This window comes from Phascolarctos cinereus, unplaced genomic scaffold, assembly GCF_003287225.1.
Source record: "Phascolarctos cinereus isolate Bilbo 61053 unplaced genomic scaffold, phaCin_HiC Scaffold_9;HRSCAF=440, whole genome shotgun sequence".
Lineage (NCBI taxonomy): Eukaryota > Metazoa > Chordata > Mammalia > Diprotodontia > Phascolarctidae > Phascolarctos > Phascolarctos cinereus.
The window spans coordinates 2,465,379-2,491,548 of NW_027556402.1; the positions used below are offsets into that span (position 1 = coordinate 2,465,379).

Below are 26,170 nucleotides of genomic sequence, written 5' to 3' on the forward strand. Positions count from 1 at the left end.
CCCCCACAGACCAGCTGCCAGCCGCCAGACGTGGAGGCAGGGGCTCGGTACCATGCTGTCAGAGGCTCCGCTGAGCGAGGGGGGGTTAGCTGGGACAGCAGAGGACTCAGGGGACCTAAGAGACAGTTGTTGGTGACACGGAAGAAGGGTTTGAGCTCCTCAGCTTGGCAAGAGGGCAGAGCCAGCAGAAACAAGTGGGAGCCCTCTGGTAGCTGATCTGGGCAGGGGCGAGGCAGGACCTCCTCTCCAGGGGGGCTGCTGGGAGAGGCAGAGGGCTCCCACTCATGGAGGCTGGGGAAGCACCTAGCCCAGAGCAGCAAGACTGCCTCTCTGCCTGGAAGCCTGGCTTTCCTCAGGGCTCAGCTCAAAGGTCACCTCCTCCCAGAGGCCAATCCCAGTCCCCCAGCTGTTAAGGCCCACCCCACCCAACCCCGCCTATGACCACAGTGGACCTCCCCAGCAGAAGCCAAGGTGGAGACTGTGTGGTGGAGGGCACAGCATGCCGGTATCTGGCAACCGAGGACCAGAGTTCAAATCCCACCCGGCCTCAGTGGACCGCAGCGTCCTCCTCTGTCAGCGAGGAGGCTGAATAAGGAGATTTCTGAGGTCATGTAATAAACGCTCACTGACCAGTGAATGATGCCTTTCGGGCCTCCCACCCATCACCACAGACAGTTCGGTTAACCTGGGACACTGCAAGCTGAAACTCCAGCGGCATAGTCCGCCTGGAAGCCCCGGGGCGTGATAGGGTCTCAGAATCAGGAAACCCAGATGCATGAGGGAAGCCCGTTCCCTCTGAGCCTGCTTCCTCATCCGCACCCAACTCCCTGCCAGGCTGTGGACGCGGCACCGAGTGAGCAGCAGCAGCTCCCATCAGAGCTCGCCGGCAGGCACGATGGCCCGGGGCTTTGCGACAGCAAACCCAGGGACAAGCTGGACTTCTATGCTGCATTAAGACTGAAAAAGCACATTCCTCTTATGGGCCCATTTACCCAGCCACAAAATTGAGGCTCAGGCAGAGGACCGGCCCAGGGAGCTGTGAGAGCCACAGACAGCTCTGACCAGCCTCCGCAGCCGTCTCCCCAGGCCCCAGCTGCCCGGCCCCTCCCAAGGCACTGACCTGACTCTGCAGCTGGGCCTGGTACTTCTGGACCTCCCGCACACACGCGCTCTGCAGCTTCTCACACTCGCCCGTGTAGTGTGCCTTCAGCTGGCTCTCGAGCTCCGCCAGATCTGCCTGGTGCTGCTGGTTCAGCTTGTCCACAAAGGCCTGGCACGCGGCCTGCAGCTCATTCCGGGCCTTCTCTAGCTTCTCGCAGGCAGCAGAAGCAGTGACTACAGAGAGGGCCCCAACGTTGCAGCCGGGGCAGGGAACACAACGGGAAAAGAGCCCTCACTCTCCCAGCTACAAAAGTCCCGTTTATTGGGCTCCCGGGACCTGCCCAGCCCAGGGAGACGAGGCTGGACCAGCAGACTGGCCGCTGGGTGAAGACACTTTGGCCAGGGCCACGATCCAAGGAAACTCTCCCCAACACCCAGTGTGCTCCCAGAGGGGAGTGGACCATCCTTGGCTGGAAATGAGCTCCCTGTCCTTGGAAGTATCCAAGCAGAGGCCAGGGATGTGAAAATGGGGATGCTGAGGTGCTTTCTGATCTGAGGTTCTGGGACCGCTGGCTCAGACCCATCTTGGGGCTGGATCTCCCCTGGAATCCATGGGCTGATGCTCACCTAGCCTCGGCTGAAAGGCAGGCCTCCAGGGAGAGGGAGCTTACTCCCCTCCCAGATGGCCTGCTCCAGCCAAGGACCCTTTTCTCTGCTCCGAGGGGCCTCCTTGGAATGCTGACCTTAGACCTGCCCCGGCTCTTGTTCTGAACTAAGGACCAAACAGGACAGGGCTAATTTATCCATGGAAGGGCCCTTGAAACACTTGGGGACAGCCTTGACACCCATGCCTAAACACCGCCATCACACATACACACACATGCACACACACCTACGCACACGCACGCACATGCACACACACGCACAAGCCACATTCTTTTCCAACAGGAAGCCAGTTAGTATCCAGGGGCACAGATCAAGACACAAACTCAGAAGAAAACAATGTGGAAACAGCTACAAGCAATGCCTCAAAGAAAAATGCTAATTGGACCTGAAACAAACAAGAATTGCTAGAAGTGTTAAAGGAAGACATGAGTAGTAGAGGAAAAATTGGGAAAAGAAATGAATGGTATAAGAAAATTATGAAAAGAGAGTTAACAGTTTGGTAAATGAGACACAAAAAATGCTGAGGAAAGTAACACCTAAAAAAAAATGGCCCAATTGTAAGAGGTACAAAATCTCACTCCAGAATATAACTCCTTAAGTTCCTTCCTCCCTCCATCTCTGCCTGTCCAGATCCTGGTTACAGCCATCTCCCAGCTTCCAAGCCATCCCTCCTCCTTCCTCAGGGAGTTCATCCCTTGGGCCACAGCCTTCCTGTCCGCCCACCCCCTGGCTCTCCGTTCAGCTGCTATCCCATGCACATAGAGGTGTCCCCCAGTGTCCAGCCTTTGTGACCTGCACAAGAGGAAACCCTCTGGGAGCAGTGAGTATCCCCCAGAAGGAGGCGGTGACCCGGAGGTAGAGGTGTCCTGGAGCAACGGCGGGTCTTCACGCCATGCAGGCGGGGGAATCCCCACTAGAGCCAATCAGCACTAACTGCGCTCAGAGCTGTCTGGCCGCTGATCAGTGGATCCCCATCACACACACACCCTGCCCCTGGGCATGTCCTCATCCACTCAGCCCTAGTTACAACTTCCCGTCACTGACAGGCTTCCTAATTTAAAACCCAGTGATTCAGCGTCACCTCCTCACATCCCATCGGGGCAGAGCACTCACAGCGGAAAGCTCAGTAGCAATTATTACCCGTTACAGGAAGGCACTAATTGGGCCTGACAGATAGAATACTGAATTATAGTTCAAAACAATAGCTCATCCCCTCCCCCCCTTCTCCCCTCTCCCCCATAAAGGGGCAGAGCTAAAGGCAGAAAAGGTGTCATCTGGCCTGGGGACGCTGAATGGCCAGGAGGCTCTTCCATTCGTCCCCAGGGATGACCTTCAGTGGTCACATCCTTCCAGGCTCTAAGTTGTCTCACATCACCCCCATTCGCCTTCAGCCGTGCTATGTGAGGGGGCCCAGGAAGAGTCAGGGCACAAGGCTGGCCGGGAAACACTCCCTGTCCTGCAGAAGCAGGGAGGCCAGGCCAGGCCAGTGTGAGGGATGATGTAGGCAAAGGCACAGGAAGGAGAACGGAGAGTGGCCCAACATGGGAGCACAGAACCCATGAAGGGGACTCACTCCCAGGACCTAAGGCCAGCCAGGCTGGTTGAAGTCTGGAGCAAAAAGGCCTCAAATGCCAGGACCAGGAGCTTCTACCTTATGCAGCAGGCAACAGAGAGTCACTGAGGGCTTTGGAGGGGAGGAGGAGCAGGGTCACAGTTGTACCCAGGGAAGATTTCCCTGGCACTATGGGAAAGATGGAGGACATCGGGCACAGAATGGAGGGCAGGAGGACCAATGAGGAGGCTGTTGTGGCATCAGTAACCCCCTCGGGGCCAGGAATGGAAAACAGGTGGGCTTCCGAGGTACCCATCGCCAAGCGGCACAATGAGTCATTACCCGCGGGGCAAGCTAGGGGCACTTCCTAGGGGAGGCAGATGGGAATGAGGCATTGGGCAAGACAAGGCCGGGAAGAGAGATGAGCCTGGACTTTGTCCTGGTGGTGGGAGGTTTCCTCTGGGGCTGCAGCTAGAATGGCAGTAACCCTCTGCCCACACAAAGCCCACAGACGGGAGGGAGCCGGTGAGCTCCCCGGGGACAACTGCATCCTCCCTCTGGGGCCCGGCACACAGTAGGCACTTAATGCTTGGTGGTCGTAGCGTGGGGGGGATCTTGGCAGATCTGCCAGGGCCACACCTGCCTCTTCCGTGGGCCAGAGACCACGCCTCCCTCCCCGAGGTGGGTCAGTACACTCGTGTTGGGCCTGGCCAGTGGCCCACAGGCCTGGCTCTTGCCATCTGGCCCCTCCTCCTTTCAAATCAATGGTGGCCTTGATTCTGGCACTAGGACCGCCACCCCTCCACCATGACTCCCAGACCAACCATTTCCTCCTGGCCACCATCCCCCCCCCCCCCAGAATGTTGTCTCCTTGAGTGAAAGCGAGGACACTCACTTGTCTTCCCATTCCTGCCGCCGCGCACACAGTAGGCACTTAATACACACTCACCCATTCATTCATTCCCTCTTGTGGATGGTCAGCGACTGACCTATACCAACATGAGCTGGAAATCAGCTCCCTTCCAAAGCGGTCCCTCCCCCAAGGACAGTCACACACCCAGGGGGACTAGGCCGCAGGCACGCTCCACCAAGCTGGAAAATCCAAAGCAGCCGGGACCAGGCCGAGTCCCGCAGCCAGCCATCGGCAGGCCAGGAGCAGGAGGGCGGCACATCGCACCACACGGGTCAAGAAGGGGTCGCTGAGGGCAGGGGGCACCACCCGGGCAAACGAGAACGCCCTCCAGTCAGAAGGAGGCACTCAGGACACTGTCCCCCAGCACCAGGAGCTGGCCGGGCTCTGCACTGCCCAAGGAGGCAGACTGCTACAGAATCTGAGCGTCCCAAGACACTCCCATCCATGTGGAGGAAGGCTGGGGGCGTCCACTAACACTTCACTGCCAGCCTCCACCCCACTCCCACCACATTATCGAACCCCAGGCCAGGCCTCTGCTGGGGCTGCAGGGCTGTGATCCCCTCAAAGGCGGGGCCTGGGAAGCCTTTTCTGCTCTCAGCCCTTCTGGGGCCCGAGCCATTCTGCTGTTTCAAGGGCATCCGAGGCAGCCCGGCCCAGCCACTGCCATGGCCCATTATGTAATGGGGGCCCCAGTGATACGGGGGCTCGGCAGCTCGGCTTGGCTTTCAAACTGTCATGAAAGCAGCCCGCAAGGTTCTTCTCACCTTCACCATGCCTGAAAGGGCCTGGCACAAGGCAGGGAGGTACAAAGGCGAGGGGGCAGGCAGGGAGCCTTACCTGAGCCAGCCTGAGTCCCCATGGAAAGGGCAGTGAATGCTGGTAGTGTTCTGCCCAGAACGGCCGGCCTGTATTGCCAGGGAGGAGGCCAGGCCAGGGCAGCGGCCCCCTTCCTCTCCTGTCCTTTAGAATCAATGCCAGGAAACAAAGGAGGCTTCTTCCCCGTTTTGTCCCACTCGCCACCTTGTCTGGGGCGCACGCGACAGCAAGCGCCACAGCCCCAGCGGGGCCCAGACTGTCCAATGGCCTCCACGTCCTCTCCCCAGCTCAGTCCTCTCCCCTGCTCACACGGCCTCCCCCTGGCTCAGGCCAGGCTGCTCCAGCAGCCAGCCCAAGCCTCTCCACACTGGGGTCAGGCCTCCATCCCAAGGAATATGCTCAAAGCCCAGGTCTGATCACCTCCCCTGCTCAAGAAGGTCCAGTGGCTCCCTATCCCCTTCAGGGTCAAAGGCTGCCTCCTCTTCCATCTAAAGCCCTCACAGTCCAGCTCCAAGCTAAGGGGACAAGAGCAGGTCATGGCGGAGCAGCCTTGCATGAGCCCAGCATCATTCCTCGTGGCCATGAGGCCCCTTTGCGTCTGCCCTCCGACCTTGTGCCCCCCTCTTTCCCATGCTCTGGGATGCCATGAGGGCCTGAGGATGCCACGGGAGGCGAAGGAAGCATGAGAGGCATGCAACCTGGCACCTTTGGGATTCTCTGCTGGAGAAAAGGAGGGCCTGGCCAGCCATGGTGGCCAAGGAGCGCGGCCCATTACAGATGCTCCCTGGTTGGGACCACATCAGCCACAGGTGGGCCTGCAGTCACTTTCACCACCCCAACATTGCATGCATACATTCACGCACAGCAGGAGGCCTTCCACAGAGGCCAATGCCTCCAAGGGTCCAGATGCTCTCATAAGGCTCTAGAATGCTGGGGCTGGAGAGGCCAGGGCCCTGGGGACCAGACATCCCACCACTCCACATCTGGTCACCCGGCTCTGGCAGAGCCACTACTGAGGTGGGGAAGGGGATCTGTCCAGCAGCTGCTGGGCTGGGGGACCTGGGCTTCACCAAGGCAGCCAGCCCCTTCCGCTGCACAGCCCCTTCCCCTTCGCGGCCCTTGCCTTGGTTTTACAGAACTATGTGAATACAGATCAGCGTACCTTTCACCTCTGCACCTCAGTCAACAAAGTGCCAGGCACTGTGATAAGTGCTGGGGGTCCAAAAAGAGGCCCCTAAAGGCTCTGTCCACACCAGATGCCCATTTTACAGATGATAAAATTGAGACTCAACCGAGCAAAGCGAATGGCCTGAGGTTATACAAGGAAGTACCACAGTCAGAACTCGAACCCAGGTCTAGCGCCCAGCACCCAGCCTGTCTGCCCTCCCTCCACCCCAGGGGCATGCAGGAATTGCTTGGGTAGCCTGCACGTGTGCTCCACGCCAGCATCTGTGAAACATTCCACTAACCCTTCAAAGAACCTGAAGGAGAACAGGGAGGAGGCTGGGTGGGTCAGGGGTTAGAGCACCAGGTCAGGTCTGACCCCTACCTCCGACACTTGCTAGCTCTATGACCCTGGCACTTCACTTCTGAAGCCTCAGTCTCCCTCTCTGCAAAGGGCTGGACTGGTCACTGCACCAGAGGAAGGCGGGCAGCTCCTGCAGAAGCCACTGCCAAATGAAGGCTGGGCCACGTACTAGCAATGCCAAGTCATCACCCCTTCTATCTGGACGGGCTCGCGTCTTAGTCACCGGCTACGGATCAGCCGGCGGTGCCAGGAATGCAGCGAGCTCACAGCCAGGCTGCCTCCCAAGACCCCGGAGAAAGCCAGCCTTGGATGGGGGGAGGGGCCGGGGAGCAGCCCACAAGGACAGAGTCAAAGCAAAAAGCTGCGTCTGGGGCTCAGACCGATCCAGAGCCAGAGACACGCAGAGAGAGACAAACGAGACAGAAAGGAGTAAGACAGAGAGACGTGCAGGACAGGCAGAGGCTCCAGGACAGACGGATGCGCCCAGGCACAGACAGACAGAGACAGACACAGGGACACCCGAAGGGAGCCAGAGACAGACGCACTGGGGCGGCCAATGGCCAGCCCTAGAGGGGAAGCCCTCCCTGCCCCCCACTCAGGCACACATGCATACACACTTACAACATGTTCCCACTCACACTCGCACATGCACTCACACTCATGCTCACATACACAACACGCTTACACACATGCATACTCACACACACTCACACATGCACTCTCTCCCCACCCTTAGCCCCGTCTCTTACCCAGCTCTCCCCGAAGGCTGACCAGCTCTTGAGATAGGGCCTGGTGCTGTTTCAGAGTCTCCTCCCTCTGCGGAAGAAACACATCGGGTTACCAGAGTGTTTGCAAGAGGGTCCCTTTCAATCAGACCCACATTTGTTACCAGGAGGAAAACTAGACTCCGGAGGGAGCAAGGAGCCAAGATAAGAATCATTCAGATTCCCAGTTCACGTTGTACAAAAACAGGGGTGCCCCTGCCGTCGTTAAGGAAGTGAGCCCAGCACTGATCTCCCCCCCATCTGTCTTTTTATGGAACCCAGTCCAATCTTCACTCCCAGCAGCAGCCAAGGCCTGGGTGGGGCTGTGACGGCCTGGGGAAGGGGGAGGGGGAGGAGGATGGGGCTGTGATGGCCTGGGGGATGGGGCTGGGCTGTGCACACCCCTCCCTCCCAGCACACAGCCAGCAGTCACTGGGCTACTTTTAAGCTGGGGATCAAGGACCCTTGCCACTGCCCAGGTAGCCCCCCACCCCCCTACCAAGAAATCCCAGCCCTCCACCCACAGCCCACACCCCGAGGCACAGGAGGCGAATCTGCTCAAGGTAAATATTTGATATCCTGCTCCCTGGGGCTGCTGCAGGCATGTGCACTAACTCCGGCATGCGTGTGCACTCCAAGTATGCCGAGGTCCATAAAAGTTTTCCGCCAAGCCCCTCCCGGCTCCAGGCACCAGGAGCCCCAACCCTTCTGAAGCAAAGGGAAAACCAGGCTTGAGTAGAACTCTCCGGAGGCTCCCCAACACTCCGCTGGGAGGACACTTCTCCCCCCACCCCAGACTCTGCCCTGGCCAGAGCCCAGAGAAGGTCGCTCATGAAAGCACCAGGAATAAGGCGCCGTCCTCCTGCCCGGGACTTACAAAGGCTTCTCGGGACCCCTTCCCTCAAGTCTCCCTAAAGAACAACACCCACGTGTCCACATGGGCACACACCCAAGCACCTGCCTCCCCTCTCTGGAGCCAGGCCGCATTGTCCCCCAGACAGGCAGCACCTGAGGACCATCAGCTGGAAGGCAGAGTTTCCCTGCCTTCTGCAAAGCTGACCCGGCTCCCGCAGGTGCAGCCGCATCCCTGCAGGATGAGTGCCTCTCCTGCAGCTCAGCCAGCAGCAGCAGCAGGGGCCCCTTCCCGGCCAGCAGCCGCATGTCCCAGCCCTTGCCCCTCTCCCCCTTGGGAGCCAGGGCCCCCCATTACCCTGGTCGCAGTGCACGGAGAGGAGAGGCACGGCCGGCTGCCCGAGCAGCCCATTTCCCGGGTGTGTGCACAGGTGCTGGGGCCGCCCCCTGGGCCAGGCAGGCAGGGTGGGAGGGAGGGAGCCAGCCCTGCACTTCAGTTACCTGACGGCCCACTGCCTCCTCCAGCTCCCTGGTGCTCAGGCGCTCTCCCAACACGGGCAGGACACTGCTGCAGCTCCAGCCCTCCCTCCCTCCCTCCCTCCCTCCCTCTCTTCTTCCCTCCCTCCCACAGCTTCCTTAAAGCCACAGCCTGCAGGCCGGCAAGGCCTCCGACACTGATGAAAAACGAGCCCCAGACAGGAGCCTCATCGATTGACTGAGGCTGCCTCAAATATCAGCTGACGGTGGGGGAGGAATGAGGGCCTGGTCCCCATGGGCATCATCATGGGATGATGGGGGGGGGCTTTAATTGAGGCCATCAGATTTTCACACTCATTAACATAAAAGGGAACCTCATTTCTGAAATTCTGAAGAGAGCAGCAAAGGAGGCTGGGAAGGAGCTGGGAACATGGGGCACCATATCCCCAGGAGTCCCCGGGCTGGACTGCCTGGGGCCTGACAAATCCCCAGAAGCCAGCTGGGGTGTGCCAGGTGGACCTGGCCAATGGGGAGGGGACTGCCCAGCAGCCCTGCTGACCAAGGGGCCCTGTCTCTGCTGCTTCTGGTACAGGGAGCAGGCACAGACCCTTCCAGAGCGCAGCACTTCTGAAGCACCTACTGTAGAGTGCTAGGCGCCCGGCTGACCACCTGGACTTTGCAACAGCCTCTGTCTCCCTGCCTATCTCCCCCATAACTAACAAAAAGGCTCCAGGCTAATCTGGTTTCTGCCCTACACAAAAACCTTCCATGGTTCCCCATCGCTTTTGGCCTGGTATTTAAGGCTTCCAGCCCACATTTCCTGCCTCATTTCACATTCTTCTCTCCTTCACCCACTCTGCTCCAGCCCAACAGGATTGCTAGCCATTTCAGGACCTTGTCCTGCCCTCTCTGGACTCCAGCACTCACCCAGGCTGGGCCCTCATCTCTTCCTGTTGAGATCCTTGACTTCCTTTGAGGCCTAATTCAGATGCCACCTGCTCCAGAAAGTCATCCCTGATCTTAGCTGCCTCTTAAAGCACATTGGCCAGACCTTCCCTTGGTCCTTCTCACACCAGTCACCTGTCATACTGGTACGGGTATCCTAGCACATTCTCCCAGAAAAGGAGAACAACATGAGTTGTGGCAGAAGCATAGGACTTGGAACCCAAGACAGGCCCAAATGTCAGCTCCACTATTCATAGCTGACATCCTTGGGCAAGTGACGCCAGTCTGGGTCTGTTTCCTCACTGAGAAGGGGAGGAGAGGCTCACCATCCCCAACAGCTCACAATGCCACGCTCTTGCATCTCCCCTACTCTGGTGTGCTGCCTTGTCCAGGGAAGATGCTCTCACCATGTGACAGGTGAGAAAGGGGAGCCTGGAATCCATCTGCCAGGATCCACTCTGAAAGTGGGTGTGGCCTCATTTCCACCGAAGAGGCTGGGTAAGAACCCACCAGAGCTGTTCTGAGAATACAACCTGAGCTGGCTAAAGCTTGTGTGCAAAGCAGCCCAGAGAACTAAAGGCTGTAAGAGGTGGCCATCCTTCCAGAGGCTGCTTTAGCAGCCTCAGCCATGGCCCCTGAGAGCCAGGAAAGATAACCTGTGCTTGTTTCCCCCCATCACGCGCGCGCACACACACACACACACACACACACACACACACACACACACACACACACACACACAGAGTTCCAGAGAAGGCTCCCCCAGATGTCTGTGAGCAACACAGCCCTCCAGTAGCACTTGCCAAAGCTCATGACAACCCCAGCACCTGGCTGCAGCTACAGGGGACCAGTCATTGAGCGTTGTCCAGACAAATCCATGGAAAATAAATGGGAGCCTGGAATGAGCACTAGGACTTCAGGAGGCTAGAAACTCCCAGGAGGCGAGATCGAGAGCTGGACCTTGTCTCACCCTGAAACTGAGGCTCACAGAAAGAAAGTGACATCCCAGATATAGGAGGCAAAGGCGGGACTTCCTGCCTCCACCTCCAGGACTCTAACCACCGCACCACACTACTTCTAGATGCACCACAGGGTATGTGAAAACACCCCATGCCATCAGCTTCTGGCTTAACATGGCAAGGAGGGCTTTGCGAAGGAGGAACAGTTCAGCCTCCATGTGAGTGGGTGTCATGCCCTGCCATCACTGTGCCCAGTTTACTGGTCCCCTCTGTTTCGGGAGGGCTCCTGCACTTTCCCACCTCTCAGACTCACACTGATGACACTTGCACCCTACATCCAGGCCACGGCCAACTCAGGCTGTCCATTTTCCCCTCTGGGAGTCTTCATCCAGGAATCTCCCAGCTGGGTTTCATGCCTTGGGGCTCCCCTGACACACTAATGCTCCTAAAAGACCAGGGGGCCATTCAAGCCACAGATCATCGACAAGGAGATGAGGAGGGGGGCCATGTGAATGTGACTCCAACGAGAGATGGCTCACTCACATGCTACAACCATCCCTGCCCCCTCCAAGGTTAAAACAACTGGTGGAAGGTTCCCTTTTATGTTAATGAGTGTGAAAAATCTGACGATCTCAATTAAAGCCCCCTATGATAATCCCCATGGGGACCAATTAGCCAACAGGCAGAGGCCCTCTGCAGAAAGGGCCAAGGGCCAAGCTCCCACCAGCCACTGCCCATTCAGGCTCAGGTCTTCCGACTCAGCAGCTGCACAAGCCCACCAGGAGACACGGACAGAGAGAAGCTTCACCCCCTGCGACACCACCAAGAGTTTACAGAGCACCCAACGTGCCTATGGAACCTGGGCCTAAGGCGCAAAGGGCCCCTACCAACCAGGACCAATGTTGGGTGGCGATCTCTCTAATCACCTTCTTTAGCTTACACCAGGGGTGGGGGACCTGCAGCCTCGAGGCCACGGGTGGCCTTCCAGGTCCTCAAGTGCAGCCTCTCGACAGAGTCCAAATTTTACAGAATAAATCCTTTTATTTGTTCCGAGAAGTTTGGATTCAGTCCAAGGACCACATTTAAGGACCTAGAGCACCACATGTGGCCTCGAGGTTGCAGGTTGCCCACCCCAACCACCGTGGCCTCTGGGGATCCCAGGATAGAGCTTCAAAACAGCAGGGATAATAATGTCTTACACACACATCTAGGTGTGTACACATGTGTATATATATCTGTGCACATGCACATATGCATATATGTAGAGATACACGTGTGCACATATCTATCTACTACCTATCCTCAGACCTTGCACGAGCCCTTAAGGTAACATCACTGGGCAGAGAACCGCCTTTTCTCTACCCCACAGAAAACACATAAAGGACTCACAGTAGCCCATGAACAATCACTATTATTTCCCTGTTTCTTTAGCTAGTCCCACTTTCCCCCGGGTTCTTCCAGTTGCACAGCATGACCCTATGATTTGGGTTCCCAGGAAGAACGTGTTAGCAGGACAACCTGGCCGTTCCAGTAAATACCACTTTTCACCTGGAGGCCCACGCAGGCACACCTTTCCAGAAGTTCGTTCCCCCAGGGCCTGACTTCCCAGAAGGCAGACAACCCCCTTTCCTTTGGACTTGCACTGTCCAAATGCAAAGGCCAGGTCTTTTGGTCCCCTATTTCCGGGCTTAAACACCTGGCTGTTCTGCCAGCTTCAGTCACATGGTTAACAGAATCCAGCTCCAGCTGGCCAGGAATTCCTCTCCTCTCCCCAGAAAGCTGGGTTTCAGAACTGCCCCAGCCAAAGCTTTTCCCCTCCCTCTGTCCAGGAAGCTGGGGCTTAAGACCTCCCACTTCTCAGACCAGGGGGCTCACTTCTCATGGATGCAATGTCTCAGGCTACACATTTATGCCCGGCCTTCCCAAGGGCCCTCTGCCCATCCCAGGAGCCCAGTCTACCTTAGCTCTGCTGCACTCTGGCCTGTCATGTCCTCCAGGAAAAGGCTAGGTAGAGGAGGGAAGCCCTCCTTTCCAGGACAGCACAGAAGCACAGCCCCTCCCACGCCAGCCCCAGCCAATCACCTCATCCCATCACCAACTCTCATCCTCTATAGGAAGAGGCCCCCAAACAAAGGCCTATCTCTCTGTAGGCTCCCGGGATAGATCCTGGACTCCTCTCTTCAGCAGAGCCCCCTCACAGCAAGCGCTGGGTGGCCACAAGGACGCCTGCCTAGCAAAGGCATCCAGGCAGGCTGCCAGGGTCTCACTCCAGGTTTTTCCAGGCAAGATTTTAATGCGAATGCCCTGACAAATACTAGACTTGAACGTTTCCCTATTCAAAGAACTGGAAGTGAGGATTGCACAAGCCCTTTGTGTACGGCTTGGCGCAACAGTTATTTTTGTTTTCAAACTACGTAACGAGTTATTCTGCACTTCTTTCTAAGCTCTCCTGCTTGTCAGCATCTCCCTCTGGATTTCCTTCTGTTCCCTTCCGGGCATTTCTAAACATTCCACCGACTCCACTTTCTTTTCCTCTTTGCCCAAAGGTTTGGATTTTCAAAGCCCTTGGTGGCCCCAGCTTACGTGGCTGCACCCACACAGGAGGCTCTGTGTACAGTGAGGAGCTGAGGCCCTTGCAGCGGCAGAGACCCTAGAAAATGCTCCTGCTTTGGCCTTGTGCATCCTTAGCCTCCCGCATTAAGGAGACAATGAGCTGCTCCAGGGGGCAGGAGGAGTCATAATTTAATTAGGAGGCCTGCACAAGAGACACGCTGTCTGCAGGCAGAGCATCAATAAGCCAGTTGACTGGGAGCTGTCCCGTAGCACAGGGGCTGTGGCGACACATGATGGCAGGGAAAGCACAGGAGAGTCAGCGGGGCACACGACAGGGCTCCGCCAGCTGCCAGAACCTCTTGTCGATAACTTGGACTCTTTCTGTTCCTCAGGGTGCCCCCAAGAGTCATCCCAGCAGATGCTCAGAGAGAGGCTCGTTCCCATTACACATTCCGTCTCCCCACTCCTAGAGATGCTCTAGCATGTGAAGACCACTCTCCTCTTGCCAAGACAGGCAAGTCATCCAGGGTCAGGTAAAGCGGTCAGCATAGGGTTGAGGGCTGATAAAGGGTCGACTCACATCAGGATAATCCTGCACGCCACGAAAACTTTGATTTTAATTAGGATGCCTCTGGCTCTTCGATTGGCACATTGCCTGCCTGTCCAGACAAGGCAGCCCTCTGCTTAACAACCCAAAACACAAAGGAAGTCCAGCAGCCCATCAGTCCAGAGGAAGTGCCCAGATTCAGCAAGCATGGCATCATTCTCATGCCCTACAGCTGGGGATCTCTAGCTACGAGATACAACCACAGTCTGTCAACAAGCATTCATTAAGTAACTCCTATGTGCCAGGCACCGGGCTAAGTTCTGGGGATGCAGAGAAAGGCAAAAGCAGTTTAATGGGGAGACAACATGCCCACAACAATGAACAAACAAGAAAGACGCATCATAAAGAGCACAGAGGAAAGGCACTGGAGTCTAGGGCCGAGATTTGAGCGAAGCCAGTGAAACCAGAAGGTGGAAGGAAGGAGGGAGCTCATCGCAGGTATGGGGGACCTCTATGGAAGATGAGCCAGAGATTCCCAGGGGCCCCCAGGCCCATCAAGCTTTTGGCCTCTCAGATAGAGGCCACTAAGGCTGGGCAAGGGTGTGGTTACACTGCCCTTGGAGGGGCTTTGGGGAAGGTAAGAAGGGTCAACCCTCACTCACTTTTCTCCTCTATCTTTCTGGTTTCCTCCAAGAGCCTCCAAGGCTCTCTATCTCCTACATGGCCCAATTATTCAATCAATAAGCATTTCCTGTTTACCAGGCACTGTGATGGGCTCTGGAGATACAAAGATCAAACTGTAACACTCCCTTGTCCTCAAGAAGCTTACGCTCTAACGGGGGAGATGCTCAGTATCTCTATAGGAATGTACAAAATGGACAAAGAGTAGGTAACCTTCACTAGGGATGCAAGAATTGATCGGCTCTTTGAGAAAATTCCATTGGACATCTCTGTAAAGAGAAGGTGTCTGTCCTTGGCCTAGGCTTGCAGGAAGAAGGGCCTCACACGAATTGGGTTCCTGAGTTTCCCAGACATCAGCCTAACTCCCCTCCCCACCCTTCCCCAAAGGGATCACAGGTTCAAGTTGGAGGCCATCATGAACTGTTGGCCCAGTTTTAATTCATTAGCCCCGACCTCGCCCAGCCTCTGGGGCATCTTCCAAGTGGTAGTATCCTGGCCCAGAGGGATGGAGGAGGAAGGGAGAGGTTCTGCAGGTTTAGAATTTCTAACCCTCCCAGGGCCCCAGTGCTCTGGGACTTTCTCACTATTTATCTTGGGTGGCAGCTCCTGTCCAGTCCTCTCCAGGACAAAAGTCATTCTCCTTGGCTGAGAAGACAAACAAGGCAGAGCAGCTGTACTTTCTCTTCCAGGCCAGTTATCACTGCCCCCTTCACCCTCTCCCCTGGCTCCAGGCTGAGCTAGAAGCCATCCCAGGGAGCATCAGGGAGGCTCAGCAGCCCTGAAGGGCACTCCCTCCTGCCCAGCCTCATCTTCCCCCTTAGCTACTCCCAATGATGTGGTGCTTGGGTGCTTATGCTTGGACCCCAATTTCTCCCTAGCCTCAGAAACCACTGTCCCTGACAGTTTCTCCCCAGCCCAAGGACCCTGTGCTTAGCAATTACTCATGAGTGGGCCCCAGCGAGACCCTTATCTCTCTCCCTGGTGCAGTTCCAAACAGCACCTGAAGGATTCGTTAGTTTAAACTGGCTTTGCACTGGGTCATAAAGACATTCTTACCCACTACTATACTATCCTTCCGCCCTACCTCATTATCTACATCCTGGGCTCCTCATTAACTGTATTCTAGACTTAAGACATATGTATACTCCCTACATCTATCTTGTCTAACAAGACATGGACTGGTGGCAGACTGAACAACTCTCAGTTAACCTGAACTCTGGTTGACTTAGTGACATAGCAGGCCTAAAACCACACCTCCGTGTGGCCCCCCTTGTGGCCTTTTCCCAGTGAACTCTGGGTAAAATGCCTGCGCAGTAGGTACAAGAAGTGCATGTTCTTTTAAGAACTGACCACTCCTTAACCACTCCCTAAGTCCACCCTGAATCCCCTAGTTAGCATATTTGGCACATTTCTTATTATATTTTATCCTATATAAACTTTAACTGTACCTCTCTAAGGTTGCAGGATCCTTAAGAATCCTTGCCTGCTGAAAAGTGTAATAATAAACTTTGCCACCTTGGCTTAAAGAATGCTTGAGTCAGTGAATTCATTCCAGAAGACCCATCCTGTAATTCAGTCTTTGAGGGGTCACAACCTCTCAACCTCTCAGCCCACAACACCAAGCTTGGTCAATATGGCAGTCAACAGCTCCTTTCCTTCAGGAGAGATGGAGGCCTTATCATCTGCCCCCTGTATGGCCCTAGCACCATTATCTGACCCTCTTACAGCGCCTCAGGGCCTCCGGGACCTCTGCACCTGCCTCACAGGTGAGCCTTCCTCCACCTGTCGACTCTCCCAATCCAAGTCTGAGCTCCTCTAGAGCAGGGGCTGCCTCCACTCTTTTATTTGTATTCTTAGCACTTAGCACAGTGCTAGGCACATAGTAAGCCCTTAATGAAGATTTTTCCATTCATGTTTAAGGTAGCTAAAACACACACTCGTACATTTTCTGCTGCCATCAGTTTCCTATGTCAGCCTCAACTCAATCTGAGCTTTAGTCTTCCCAGTGCCATTTTTACAGGACCTCTCTCTCCTGTTTATTCTCCATTATCCACCCCATATCCATCATCTGGAAGATCTAAGTTAGTTAGCCAGTCCCTGTGCAGACTCACTGGACTCTGATTTTCTTCCTCATTGGGAACATCTCCCTTCAGGTCTTCAGAATTTCATTTGTGAGCACCACCCACCCTTCTGGGACTCTCTTCCCATGTAGCGTTGCAGTCCATGCGAGCCTACCCATCTGCCAGCTTAGCACATGCTGGACCCAAAGCAGGTGCTTCTGTGCACCAGCTCACTGACTGCCTTTCCTCTGAAAGGCCTGGGGGGGCTTGGCATCAAGAAGACCAGTGTTCAGACCTGCTTCAGACAATCTCTGACCCTGAACAATCTCTTTGAGCCTCAGCTCCTCCCTCTGTTAAATGAAAGGCCTGGACACCCTGGCCCCAAAGACCCCCTCTGGCTCTAAAGCTCTGAGCCCATGATCAGCCCTACCTGTGTCAGACTCAGTGTCCTCCAAGATGAGAAGGTTGGGCTTTCTAAGGTCCCTTCACAATTCTCAATCAACAGTCCCACAGTCCCAGTATTTCTCAGCAGGCTGCCCATTTCATTTATTCCAAAAAATCAATAAGGAAGAGAAGACATTTTAATTTGTTCCAATGGGGTGGAAAGGGGGGGGGTGGAGGAGTCTGGCCTCATTAACCTTGAATGATACATTTTTAAAGACATTCCAAAGCTGTCTTGAGAGGCCACAATCTTTCTGCTCTTCTAAGCAGAAATCCTCATCCCATGATGTGCACTGTCTGAAAGACACAGCCAAATACTGAAGGAAACAAGATTTTCATGCCCAGGTTGGGACCACATGTAGCCTTTATCTCTGGGATGAGAAAAATATCCCCATAAAGATCCCTATATCCTGCCGATCTCCTCCAAAGTCAGCTAACACTTCTGTGCCCCATCAGCAGCAAAGGTGCAGAGGAAACATTGCTTTCCTCAACACAGCTTAATCAGAGCTCATTGAACCATAAGACTTTCTGAGGAGGATGGGCCCTCCCCTAGGAAGGCCCAGCACAACCACACCCCCCAAAGACGTGGCCCCACCAACTCTGCTGGGTCTGATGTGGAAATGCCAACAGATGGCAGATCTCAGGAATGATGCCGATTCTCTGACACAGCACAATCTTCCACTGGTTTCTGCCAAAGAATTTGCTTCTAAGGTTGCAGCATCTCTTTATGATGAGAGACACAGCCATGGAAAAATACTTTGATTTTTCCAGCATCTAGCCCAGAGTAAGACCTTTATACACCAGGGAGACTGCCTGTGAATGATTTATGGAAGGTCAGGGCCAAGAAGAGGCCAGCATAAGCAGGGTGGACAATTCTGTATGGCCCGGCCCTAGCAGATCCCAGAACCTCTGCAATACCAACATTCTTTAAACAGCAGTAGAGACCTTTAACGCCAGCAGGCTGTGCCAAAGACAGGAACAAGGTCTCCCTCCGCCTGCACAGGTTTGATACCAAGAGAAGGCGGGGGGGGGGGAAACGGGGGACGTGCATGACAAATCCTGCCATTTCTGACTTTCAGAGTCAGAGCCTTCTCAGCCAAGGCACTGACGGAGGACATCATCCTGCGCAGAAGCCCCAAATCTCAGAGGAGGAGGAGGAGTCCACTGGTGCTGGCGCAGGAATCTTCCCCCAGCACCCCCACCCACAGCTGTGCACGCGGCATCCTACCTCGGACAGCAGGTGCTGGACCACCACAGCTAGCGCCTCCAACTTGCGGTTCCCTCCCGCAAGGAGCTGCTCCAGGTGCAGGATGACCTTGCCTTGCTGGTCACATTTTGCTCTATAGGAGGCCAAGCCCAGGGCTTTTTCAGTAGAGAGAGCATCTGGAGAAGACTGGGGATGGCTGCACGGTGTCTGAGGGTGCCTCTGTTTACCTTTTTCAACTAAAAAAGAAAAGAGAGTTTAGGAAGTGCCTCAGAAAGATGCCCTTTAGCTGCCAGAAGCCCTAGAATCAGGACCCAGAAACCCCGAGGTTGTGTCTCCATCACACCAAGAATCTAAAGGTCAAGTCAGAAACACCGCTTTGACCTCACCCAGTGGGTTCCAGGCAACAGATATGATTTCTCTCACTTCAGAACAACCCACCTAATCACATCACCCAGTGAAATGGAGGAAAGAAAGAAGCACTACCCTGGTCTCTTCTCAATGCCAGGGAAGCCCCTGGTTCAAGGGAGAAACCACGAGCAAGGAACTGACGGAAGCCGGTAAGCGAGGAGGTGTGGGACGAGGACCAGCATCCTGAGGGAGCCAGTGGAGGTCTGAGCTTCAGCTCTGACCCTTTCACAGAACCTGCGCCCAAAGGCTTTCCAGTCTGAATCCACCAGATGAGTGCCCAACCAAGAGGGCAGCCCCTTCCACGCTGGACAGCTCTGCAAAGCACCAGCCCCAGTCAGTCTCTCTGCAGTGTGGCCCACTGCTCCTGGCTCTGTCCTATGGTGACCAAGAGAACAAGCCTCTTCCTTCCCCCATGTGGGAGACCCTCAAATATTTCAGTTCAAGATCACAGAAGGCTTCCCAGGGGCAGCAAGGTGGTACAGTGGATAGAGAGCAATGGAGTCAGAAGGACCCGAGTTCGTATCCAGCCTCATACCAAACAATTGATATTTAACTAGCTGTGTGACCCTGGGCAAGTCACTTAACCCCAATTGCCTTGTCAAAAACAAAAACAAAAACAAAAAGTCTTCTTTCTGGAGGAGGCGAGATCAGGTAAACCCTGATGGAAATGAGGGACTCTAAGAGGGGGAGACAAGGACAGAGAACATTCTAGGCACGAGGGACAGCCTGGGCTGAGGCACAAAAGGAGGAGAAGATGGGACACTGAGTCTGGGGGAAATAGGTCAGCTTGGCAGTTTGTGAAGCAAGCCTGGGAAGCGGGTTGGAGCTGTAGTGAAGAGGACCAGGTCAAGGTTTGAGGGAGTCACTGGGACTCCTAAAGCAGGGGAGTGACGTGGTCTGATGCTTTCTTTAGGAAGCTTATCTTGGCAGTCGTGGGCTCAATAGACTGGAGAGGGGCAAGACTACAGGCCGGGAGAGCCATTAGGATATTGAAATAGTCTGTTAAGAGGTGCTGTTGGCCTGAACTGGGACAATGACAGGGGGAGGGCAATGTTACAGTGATTGAGGCAACAAAACTGAGTTTTAACAAACCTGTTAAAAGTCAGCCCAGGGTCAGGAGGAGACAAAGAGGGCCCTGAAGGCTGTCAAGGGGGCACTATAGCAAGCAATCAACAAACACATATTAAACACCTACTATGTACTAGGCAGCAGGGTCAGGGTACAATGAAACCATCCCTGCTCCTAAGCCTCACTCATCCTACCAAGGGAAGCAAGCACAGGTGTGAATCTATACTAAACAGATAGGAGGAGAGCCTGGGAGGGAGGGGGGAATCAGGAAAGGCTTGGGTCTTAAAGGAAGAAGGGGATCTGGAACACTGACCAGGATCATTAAGGCTATGGGAGAAATGGGATGGGAAGAGAAGTGGCTGTTGATCCTAGGAATCGATCCACCAGTTATGCCGGACCCCTGAAAACAGGGCCCTTGTAAGAAGTCTCAAAAGGGGCTATGGAAACACAAAATCAGCAGGACACAAGGCAACATGAACGGGATCAAACCCAACCCCCAATGCGCAGGCTGCAGAGGCCAGGAAGTCTGGATACAGATTGGGTGGACTGTGGGTCTTGGACCAAGGCAATGCCCATCACAACAAAAGACTTGAGTGGGTGAGTACAACCTAGCACAGGAGGAGACAAGAGGGGGTTTCATGTCTCCCAAAGACCCACAGAGAAACACTTACTCTGGGCCAGGCCTGGGGATACCAGGACAAAGTTCCCTTTGAGTCTTTGTAGCCCCAAGGCCTGACCCAGCGCCTGGTTGGCATGCAGTAGGTGCTAATGAATGTTTGCTGCATTCAACTGGACCCAAGGCTCTGGTCAGAGCAGTCCCCCAGAAGCCTGAACGTCTTTTCCCTTTGATTTTATCTCACAGAAGGGAGGCCCAGGAGACAGCCAGGGAGGGGCACACTCCCTCTGAAAGCCTGCTGCGCCGGAAAGCTCACTACCCACTCACACCGTGTCACCATCCCTGACATCTGGAGGCGGGAAAGAGGTCATGGGAAAGAAGGAAAGAACACGGCCGATTTCCTGTTTTGATGAACTCAAGCTCACATAGTCGCCCAGGGCAAGGACAGCTTAGGCCATCTGCCTCGTAATAATGATGATGATGATGATAGCTAACTTTTATGTAGCACTTACTATATGCCAGGCCACTTTACAAATGTGACCTCCTTTGCTCCTCACAACAACTCTGGGAGCGAGGTGCTATTAGTATCTCTATTTTACAGATGAGGAAACCAAGGCACACAGAAGTTAAATGACTTGCCCAGGGTCACACAGCTAGTAAGTGTCTGAGGAAGACTCGGGTCTTCCCGACTCCAGCGCTCTATTCAAGATGCTTCTCATCCTGGTTTCAGGGGAAGGAGAGAGCACAGGAAAGGGGGGCTTCAGGTGTGATAAGGAGACCAGTGTATTTCCATCTAGCATGGCTTCTTGGGAATCTCCAATCCCACCCGGGCACGGTTCATGTTTGAGGTGCTACTGAGCTGGGATAAGCCTAGAGTGACCCTACCTACTGGCCCCAAGCCTAGATTTTAAGTGACATCATCCCCCGGACACCAGCCATGGACAGATTTTCCCAAATCACAGGGGGGGTGGGGGGTGCGCGTCACTTGAGTTACAACCATTCCCACCAATCAATTGCATCTATTTCCAGCTAGATCTGATTTGATTTTAAAAAAAACCCCACTATTAAGTACCTAGGTGCAGAGGAACATAAGGGAGATGAGACCAGGCCCCCTTCTTAGAGCCAAGAGCACACACACACCCATTGCACAGACAGCATCATAGGAAAACTGCCTCTTTGACAGGTAAAACAAAATCCCCCATTCAGGAAAAGTGCCTAGAGGCATCTAGGAATAGGGAAGGCCATCTGGTACAATTCCCCAAAGGGAGAAAACTGTGGGGGTCTGAGTAACCTCTGGCTTGGGAGCTTGTCCTCCTCTAGACCCACTCCACCCCTGCCCCAGTCCTGCCTCATGCCAGCTTCCTTTTCTTCTCCACCTAGAATCGTCTACACTTTCCACGCTACGAACTCCCAGCTTGCTGACCAATCGGGGAGAGTCAGCTTCCCCTCATAAACCCTGGTGCCCACACCTGCATCTCCCAGCTGCCCTGATGCACAGTCAGGGGAGCCTGGGGCAATGCTGTGCCCAGGGCCAGGGCAGCCCTATGGGAGCCAGGCCAGAAGATCACCCCACTGGAGGCTCTGGCAACCTTCCCGGGCAGATCCCTTTCACCTTCTCCTTCCTGCTGTGATCCCAAGACCCCTGCCAGCTCTCCTGGGGTAGCCTTCCACTGTGTGAAGGCATTGGGGCTGTCCCAAGTTAGGGACGGGCCCAGGGCTGCTCCAGTTCTGAAGACGGGTCAGCGGTTGCCTGCTGTCCCCATTGGGTGGAAGCATCTCGCTAGTGTCCTTCTGTCACTGACCCTGGTTCCTCTCCGTGTGCTTCCACTCTCACACAAAGCTGCAGAGCTGTCTCTGCAAGGGTTAAAATGAGCAAATGAAGACTTAGTCACTCCAGGCCAGTATGAATGACTGGTTTAGTCCTGCAAAGGCCCTTTAAGGTACCACACAGGGTGAGAACAGAGAGAAGTGACTTGCCCAAGGTCATTCAGCTAGTAAGGATGAGGGAAGCATTTGCACTTGAGAGTTGTAATCACAGAGAATTTTCTCCATCTCTGCTTCTGCACAGGCCCAGTCCAGCCAAAAGCGAACACAGGCAGATCCCTGCAGGGCAGATTCAGCCTGCCCACTGCACTTCAGGGGCTGCCTTGGGGCTGGTCATCTCGTTGAAAGGCCTGGAATGTGGTTGGATGGCACAGAAGATGACGACTTTACCTCCTGTCTACTTGTCTCCTGTACAGGTTTACCAGAATTCTCTCATTGACATCAGAGAACAGAAGAGGCTCAGACCTTGGACCTCTTTATAGTTATTGAGCAAACTATTCCCTGGCTTACTGATGAGCCTTCAGCAACAGACAAACAGGAGGCATCTGGAATGCTCCCTATAATTGAAGGCAAGACCTCTGGAGGGGGATCTGCACCCCTGGACCTCAAGGAAACATCGGAAGAGAAAACTGTACTGAAGGCCTCGGTTGGGCAGCAAGATGCTGGCTCTTTGCTGGCCAGCACCCGGGGCAAGAAGTGCTGGGGAGACCAGTCTTTGGTCGCCACAAGCCTGAGGGAACCTGAGGGTGGCTTTCTCCCGGCTCCCAAACGAGCTGGGGAAAGGCGATGGGCTTTGGGCCCCAAGGGATGGAATCAAGACCCTCAAAGAGTATAAGGAAGGGCAGTTAAGGCGGATGATAAGACAAGAGAGAGGAGACCTCCAGCCATACGAGGCTCTTCCACGGGGAGGAGGGAGCCAAAGACTTCTTTCAGCTGAGCCAGAAGCTGGAGGTGGTAGAGACAATAACAGCGCACATTTACAGATGATAACCATGTGGCAGCCGCCAGAGACCACAGCGGGGCAGGTGTCAGCAGAGGTTAGCTTAGCAACATCTACAGAGATGAGGAAAGCAGTTGGGAAAAGGCCCATGCCGACTCCCCTAGCACATGGCAGCAGCCCCGTGGCATCAGAGGCAGGAGCTGTCGCTCCACCCCCAGGACCTGACTACATCGACTCCCTATGCATGTGTGCCCCTCCATGTGTGACCCTTACATGTATCCATTCCCACCAACACATCCCTTTGTTAAAGAGGTCACTCCAGTTCAAGGAGAACGTGTTTTGTGGTGACTTTTCTTGTCTTGTCCTTTCACCAAATGCCTTTGCTTTGAACTAATTCTGTCCACTGGCTGATTATTAAAGGTACACATGATGGTGGGGGCTCATGAGGTCTGGTTTGAGGGGCTGTGGAGCCACCCTCCTTGGGAGCATCCATTCCTTGGGAAGTCGCCATGCTAGCCAGGAGCACCACCGGACGGTAGATTTAAAGGCTTCACGCTCTCAGGTTTGTTCTCCATGAGCTGGGTGGCGGTAGCCTGTGCGTCATTTTATCATACGGCTCTGATCCGCCAAACACCTGTCGTTCATGCCTTGAGCGCCCTCTCCATTGACGGAGAGCACAGGTAGGAAGTGAGGAGGCTGGATCTGACTGCCTCTGGGCTCCTTTGCAGCCCCAGACCCGAGATCCATCCTACGCCCCCTCTGTGACTTCCTAGTCTGCCGTGCCTAGACAGTTCGGCCCCATCAGCCTGGGCAGCGGCTTGCACAGACCTGCCTGCCCACATCCATGGGATGTCCCACTTAGGAAGCAGGATCGGTGAGCTCGGCCTCTGCCCGCCTCGCCGTGGGCAGCTCCACGTACCGCTTCCACACTACAGAGCACGGTAGTATCACGGCTTGGCTTGGAGGCTCAGCTATTTCTGAGACAAACAGTTTCTGTTGACATGGTTTGTCTGACCACGGGGGCATAAAAACCACCACTGTTTTTTCAGAGCTTGAGGAAAAGGCCTTTGATAAATTCCTCATAGCTTCCTTCTATCATCGTGGCAAGACAATGGCATTTCAGAGGCTGATGCCGCAGCAGTGGAAGGGGGAAGGGGAGGAGGAGGGGGAGAGGGGAGGGGAGGAGGAGGGGCGGCAGCAGGATTCGTAGAGCGCCTCAGGTTCTGGGCAGCAGCTATGCCTCCTTGCTCCCTCCCTAATCACAAGCTTTTGCTTTCATACGAATCCGTGTATTTATCCACAATGTTTTAAAAGAAATAAGGTGAGAATTAAAGGAGAAGCAGATAAAATGGAAGACAAAAGGACTACAAAATGTACCTTGAAAAGACTAACAAAAACCGGTCAGCTAATCTCACGAGGATGAGGTGGCAGGAAAATAAAATGGCCAAAATAAAAGAGAACAAGGTGAAATCACAACCAGTGGAGAAGAAAGAAAAAGTATTCTCAGAATTTTGTATGTCATTATATGCTAGGAAGTCCAAGATCTAAAAGAAAAAACCTTTAAAAATATAAAATGCCAAAATCAACAAAACACGAAGTAGAGATTGTAACCAGTCCAACCTCAGGAAAACATTTAACCAGATGCAAAGGAATGGCCAAAGGTGAAGGGAACCCAACCCCCAAGAACCCTGATCTAAGCAACCAATTAATAAGCATTTATTAAGTGCCTATTATATGCCTAGAACTATGCTGGGTACTGGAGATACCAATTTTTTAAAACTGCTGGTGGATTTTATCAAACATTTAAAAGCAATTAATACTTATGGTACACAGTTGACCAAAAAACTGAAAAAGAAAATATCCTACAAAACTCATTTTATGAGATAAAAATAGCCAATAATGCCTATATCAGTAAAAAGGTGATAATGAAATTGATGAAAATTTAAAAAAATAAAATCCTAGCCTAAAACGGCAATAACATATTCAAAAAAGCATTTGCTATGATCAAATAGAATTTATATCAGAGATACAGAGACAGTTCAGCATCGGAAAAACAATTAATAGACATTATCATTAAAAACAATACCCTAAACCTCATGATCACATCAATAAATGCAGAAAATGCCTCTCATAAAGTACAACACTCATTTATACTAAAAAACCTTACAAGGCATAGTCACAGAAGAGCTATTTTAATGATAAAAAGTATATATCTAAAACTAAAGCTAATATTATTTATAATAGGGAAATAACAAAGGCTTTCTAAATAAACAAAGTAAAGCAAATGTCATTTGACATAATTCTACAAATGTCAATTAGACCAATAAGACCAGAGGGAAAAAATTAATGGCATAAACAATAGCAAAGAGGAAACCTAATTTCCTGATGACATGATGGTTTAATTTAAAAGTTGCAAAGAACCATCAGAGAGACAATTGATAGTTTCAATAAACTAGCTAGACACTAAGTCCACAAAAACCAAGAGCGCTTCTTTGTAGCAGCAATAAATTAGAGGAGGAAATAATAGAAAGGAAAGTCCCACTCAAAATACTCACAAAATACATCAAGTGTCTGGGAGTGAGCTTCAAAACTTACGTAAACAGAAAGACGACACTCGGTAAACACATAAAAACGGCATACATGATCGGAGGGACATTCGTAGCTTATAGTTGGGCTGTGCCAATAGAATAAAAATGATGAAGCTACCTAAAGTTAATTTACACATTTAGCGCTATAGCAAATTATAAAGGAACACGTTCACTGAGGTAGGCAAAATTTAAAAAAAGCCTCATTTGAAGGAAAATAAGTTGTAGAATCTCAAATAATGAAACAAATAGGAATGATCAGACCTAAATTATATTATAAAGCAGTACTCATCAAAACTATTTGGTATAAAAACAGATCAGCTGAGTAGACTCAGTAATGAATACATTCAATAACCTCATATTTGATAAACTAAAAAATGTAGATTACCTTGGGAGAAGAACTCTCTCTCTTTTTGAGTAGGAAATGGGGAAACTGGGAAACAGTTTGGCAGAATTTAGGTTTAGACCAATATATTATAACAAACCTAGAATAGATACATGACTGGAATATTAAACATCACACTATTGAAGAAGGGGGAGAAGAAGGAGGAGGAGGACATAGGTATCTTTCATAGCTCAAGTGATCATAAAAGGTAAAAGAGATGTTTTCAGTGGCACGAAATGGAAAAGCTTTTGTGCAAACAAAATCAATGCAGCTAAGAAGAGA

General features: G+C 53.2%; 1 protein-coding gene across 6 annotated transcripts in view; it reads right to left on the minus strand.

The window, feature by feature from the left end:
- MTUS1 (microtubule associated scaffold protein 1) overlaps positions 1-26,170 on the minus strand; it is a 118,804-nt gene that overhangs the window by 10,454 nt on the left and 82,180 nt on the right. For 5 of the 6 annotated variants that reach the window (XM_020976769.2, XM_020976770.2, XM_020976774.2 and 2 more), the window contains 3 exons: positions 18,084-18,298; positions 7,326-7,392; positions 1,121-1,335 (listed from right to left, as the gene is read on the minus strand). In XM_020976769.2, coding sequence (XP_020832428.1) covers positions 1,121-1,335; positions 7,326-7,392; positions 18,084-18,298 — 497 coding nt within the window. Of the gene's footprint in view, positions 1-1,120; positions 1,336-7,325; positions 7,393-8,550; positions 8,635-18,083; positions 18,299-26,170 lie in introns of those variants that run through there. The other variant, XM_020976775.2, reaches the window with a different exon arrangement.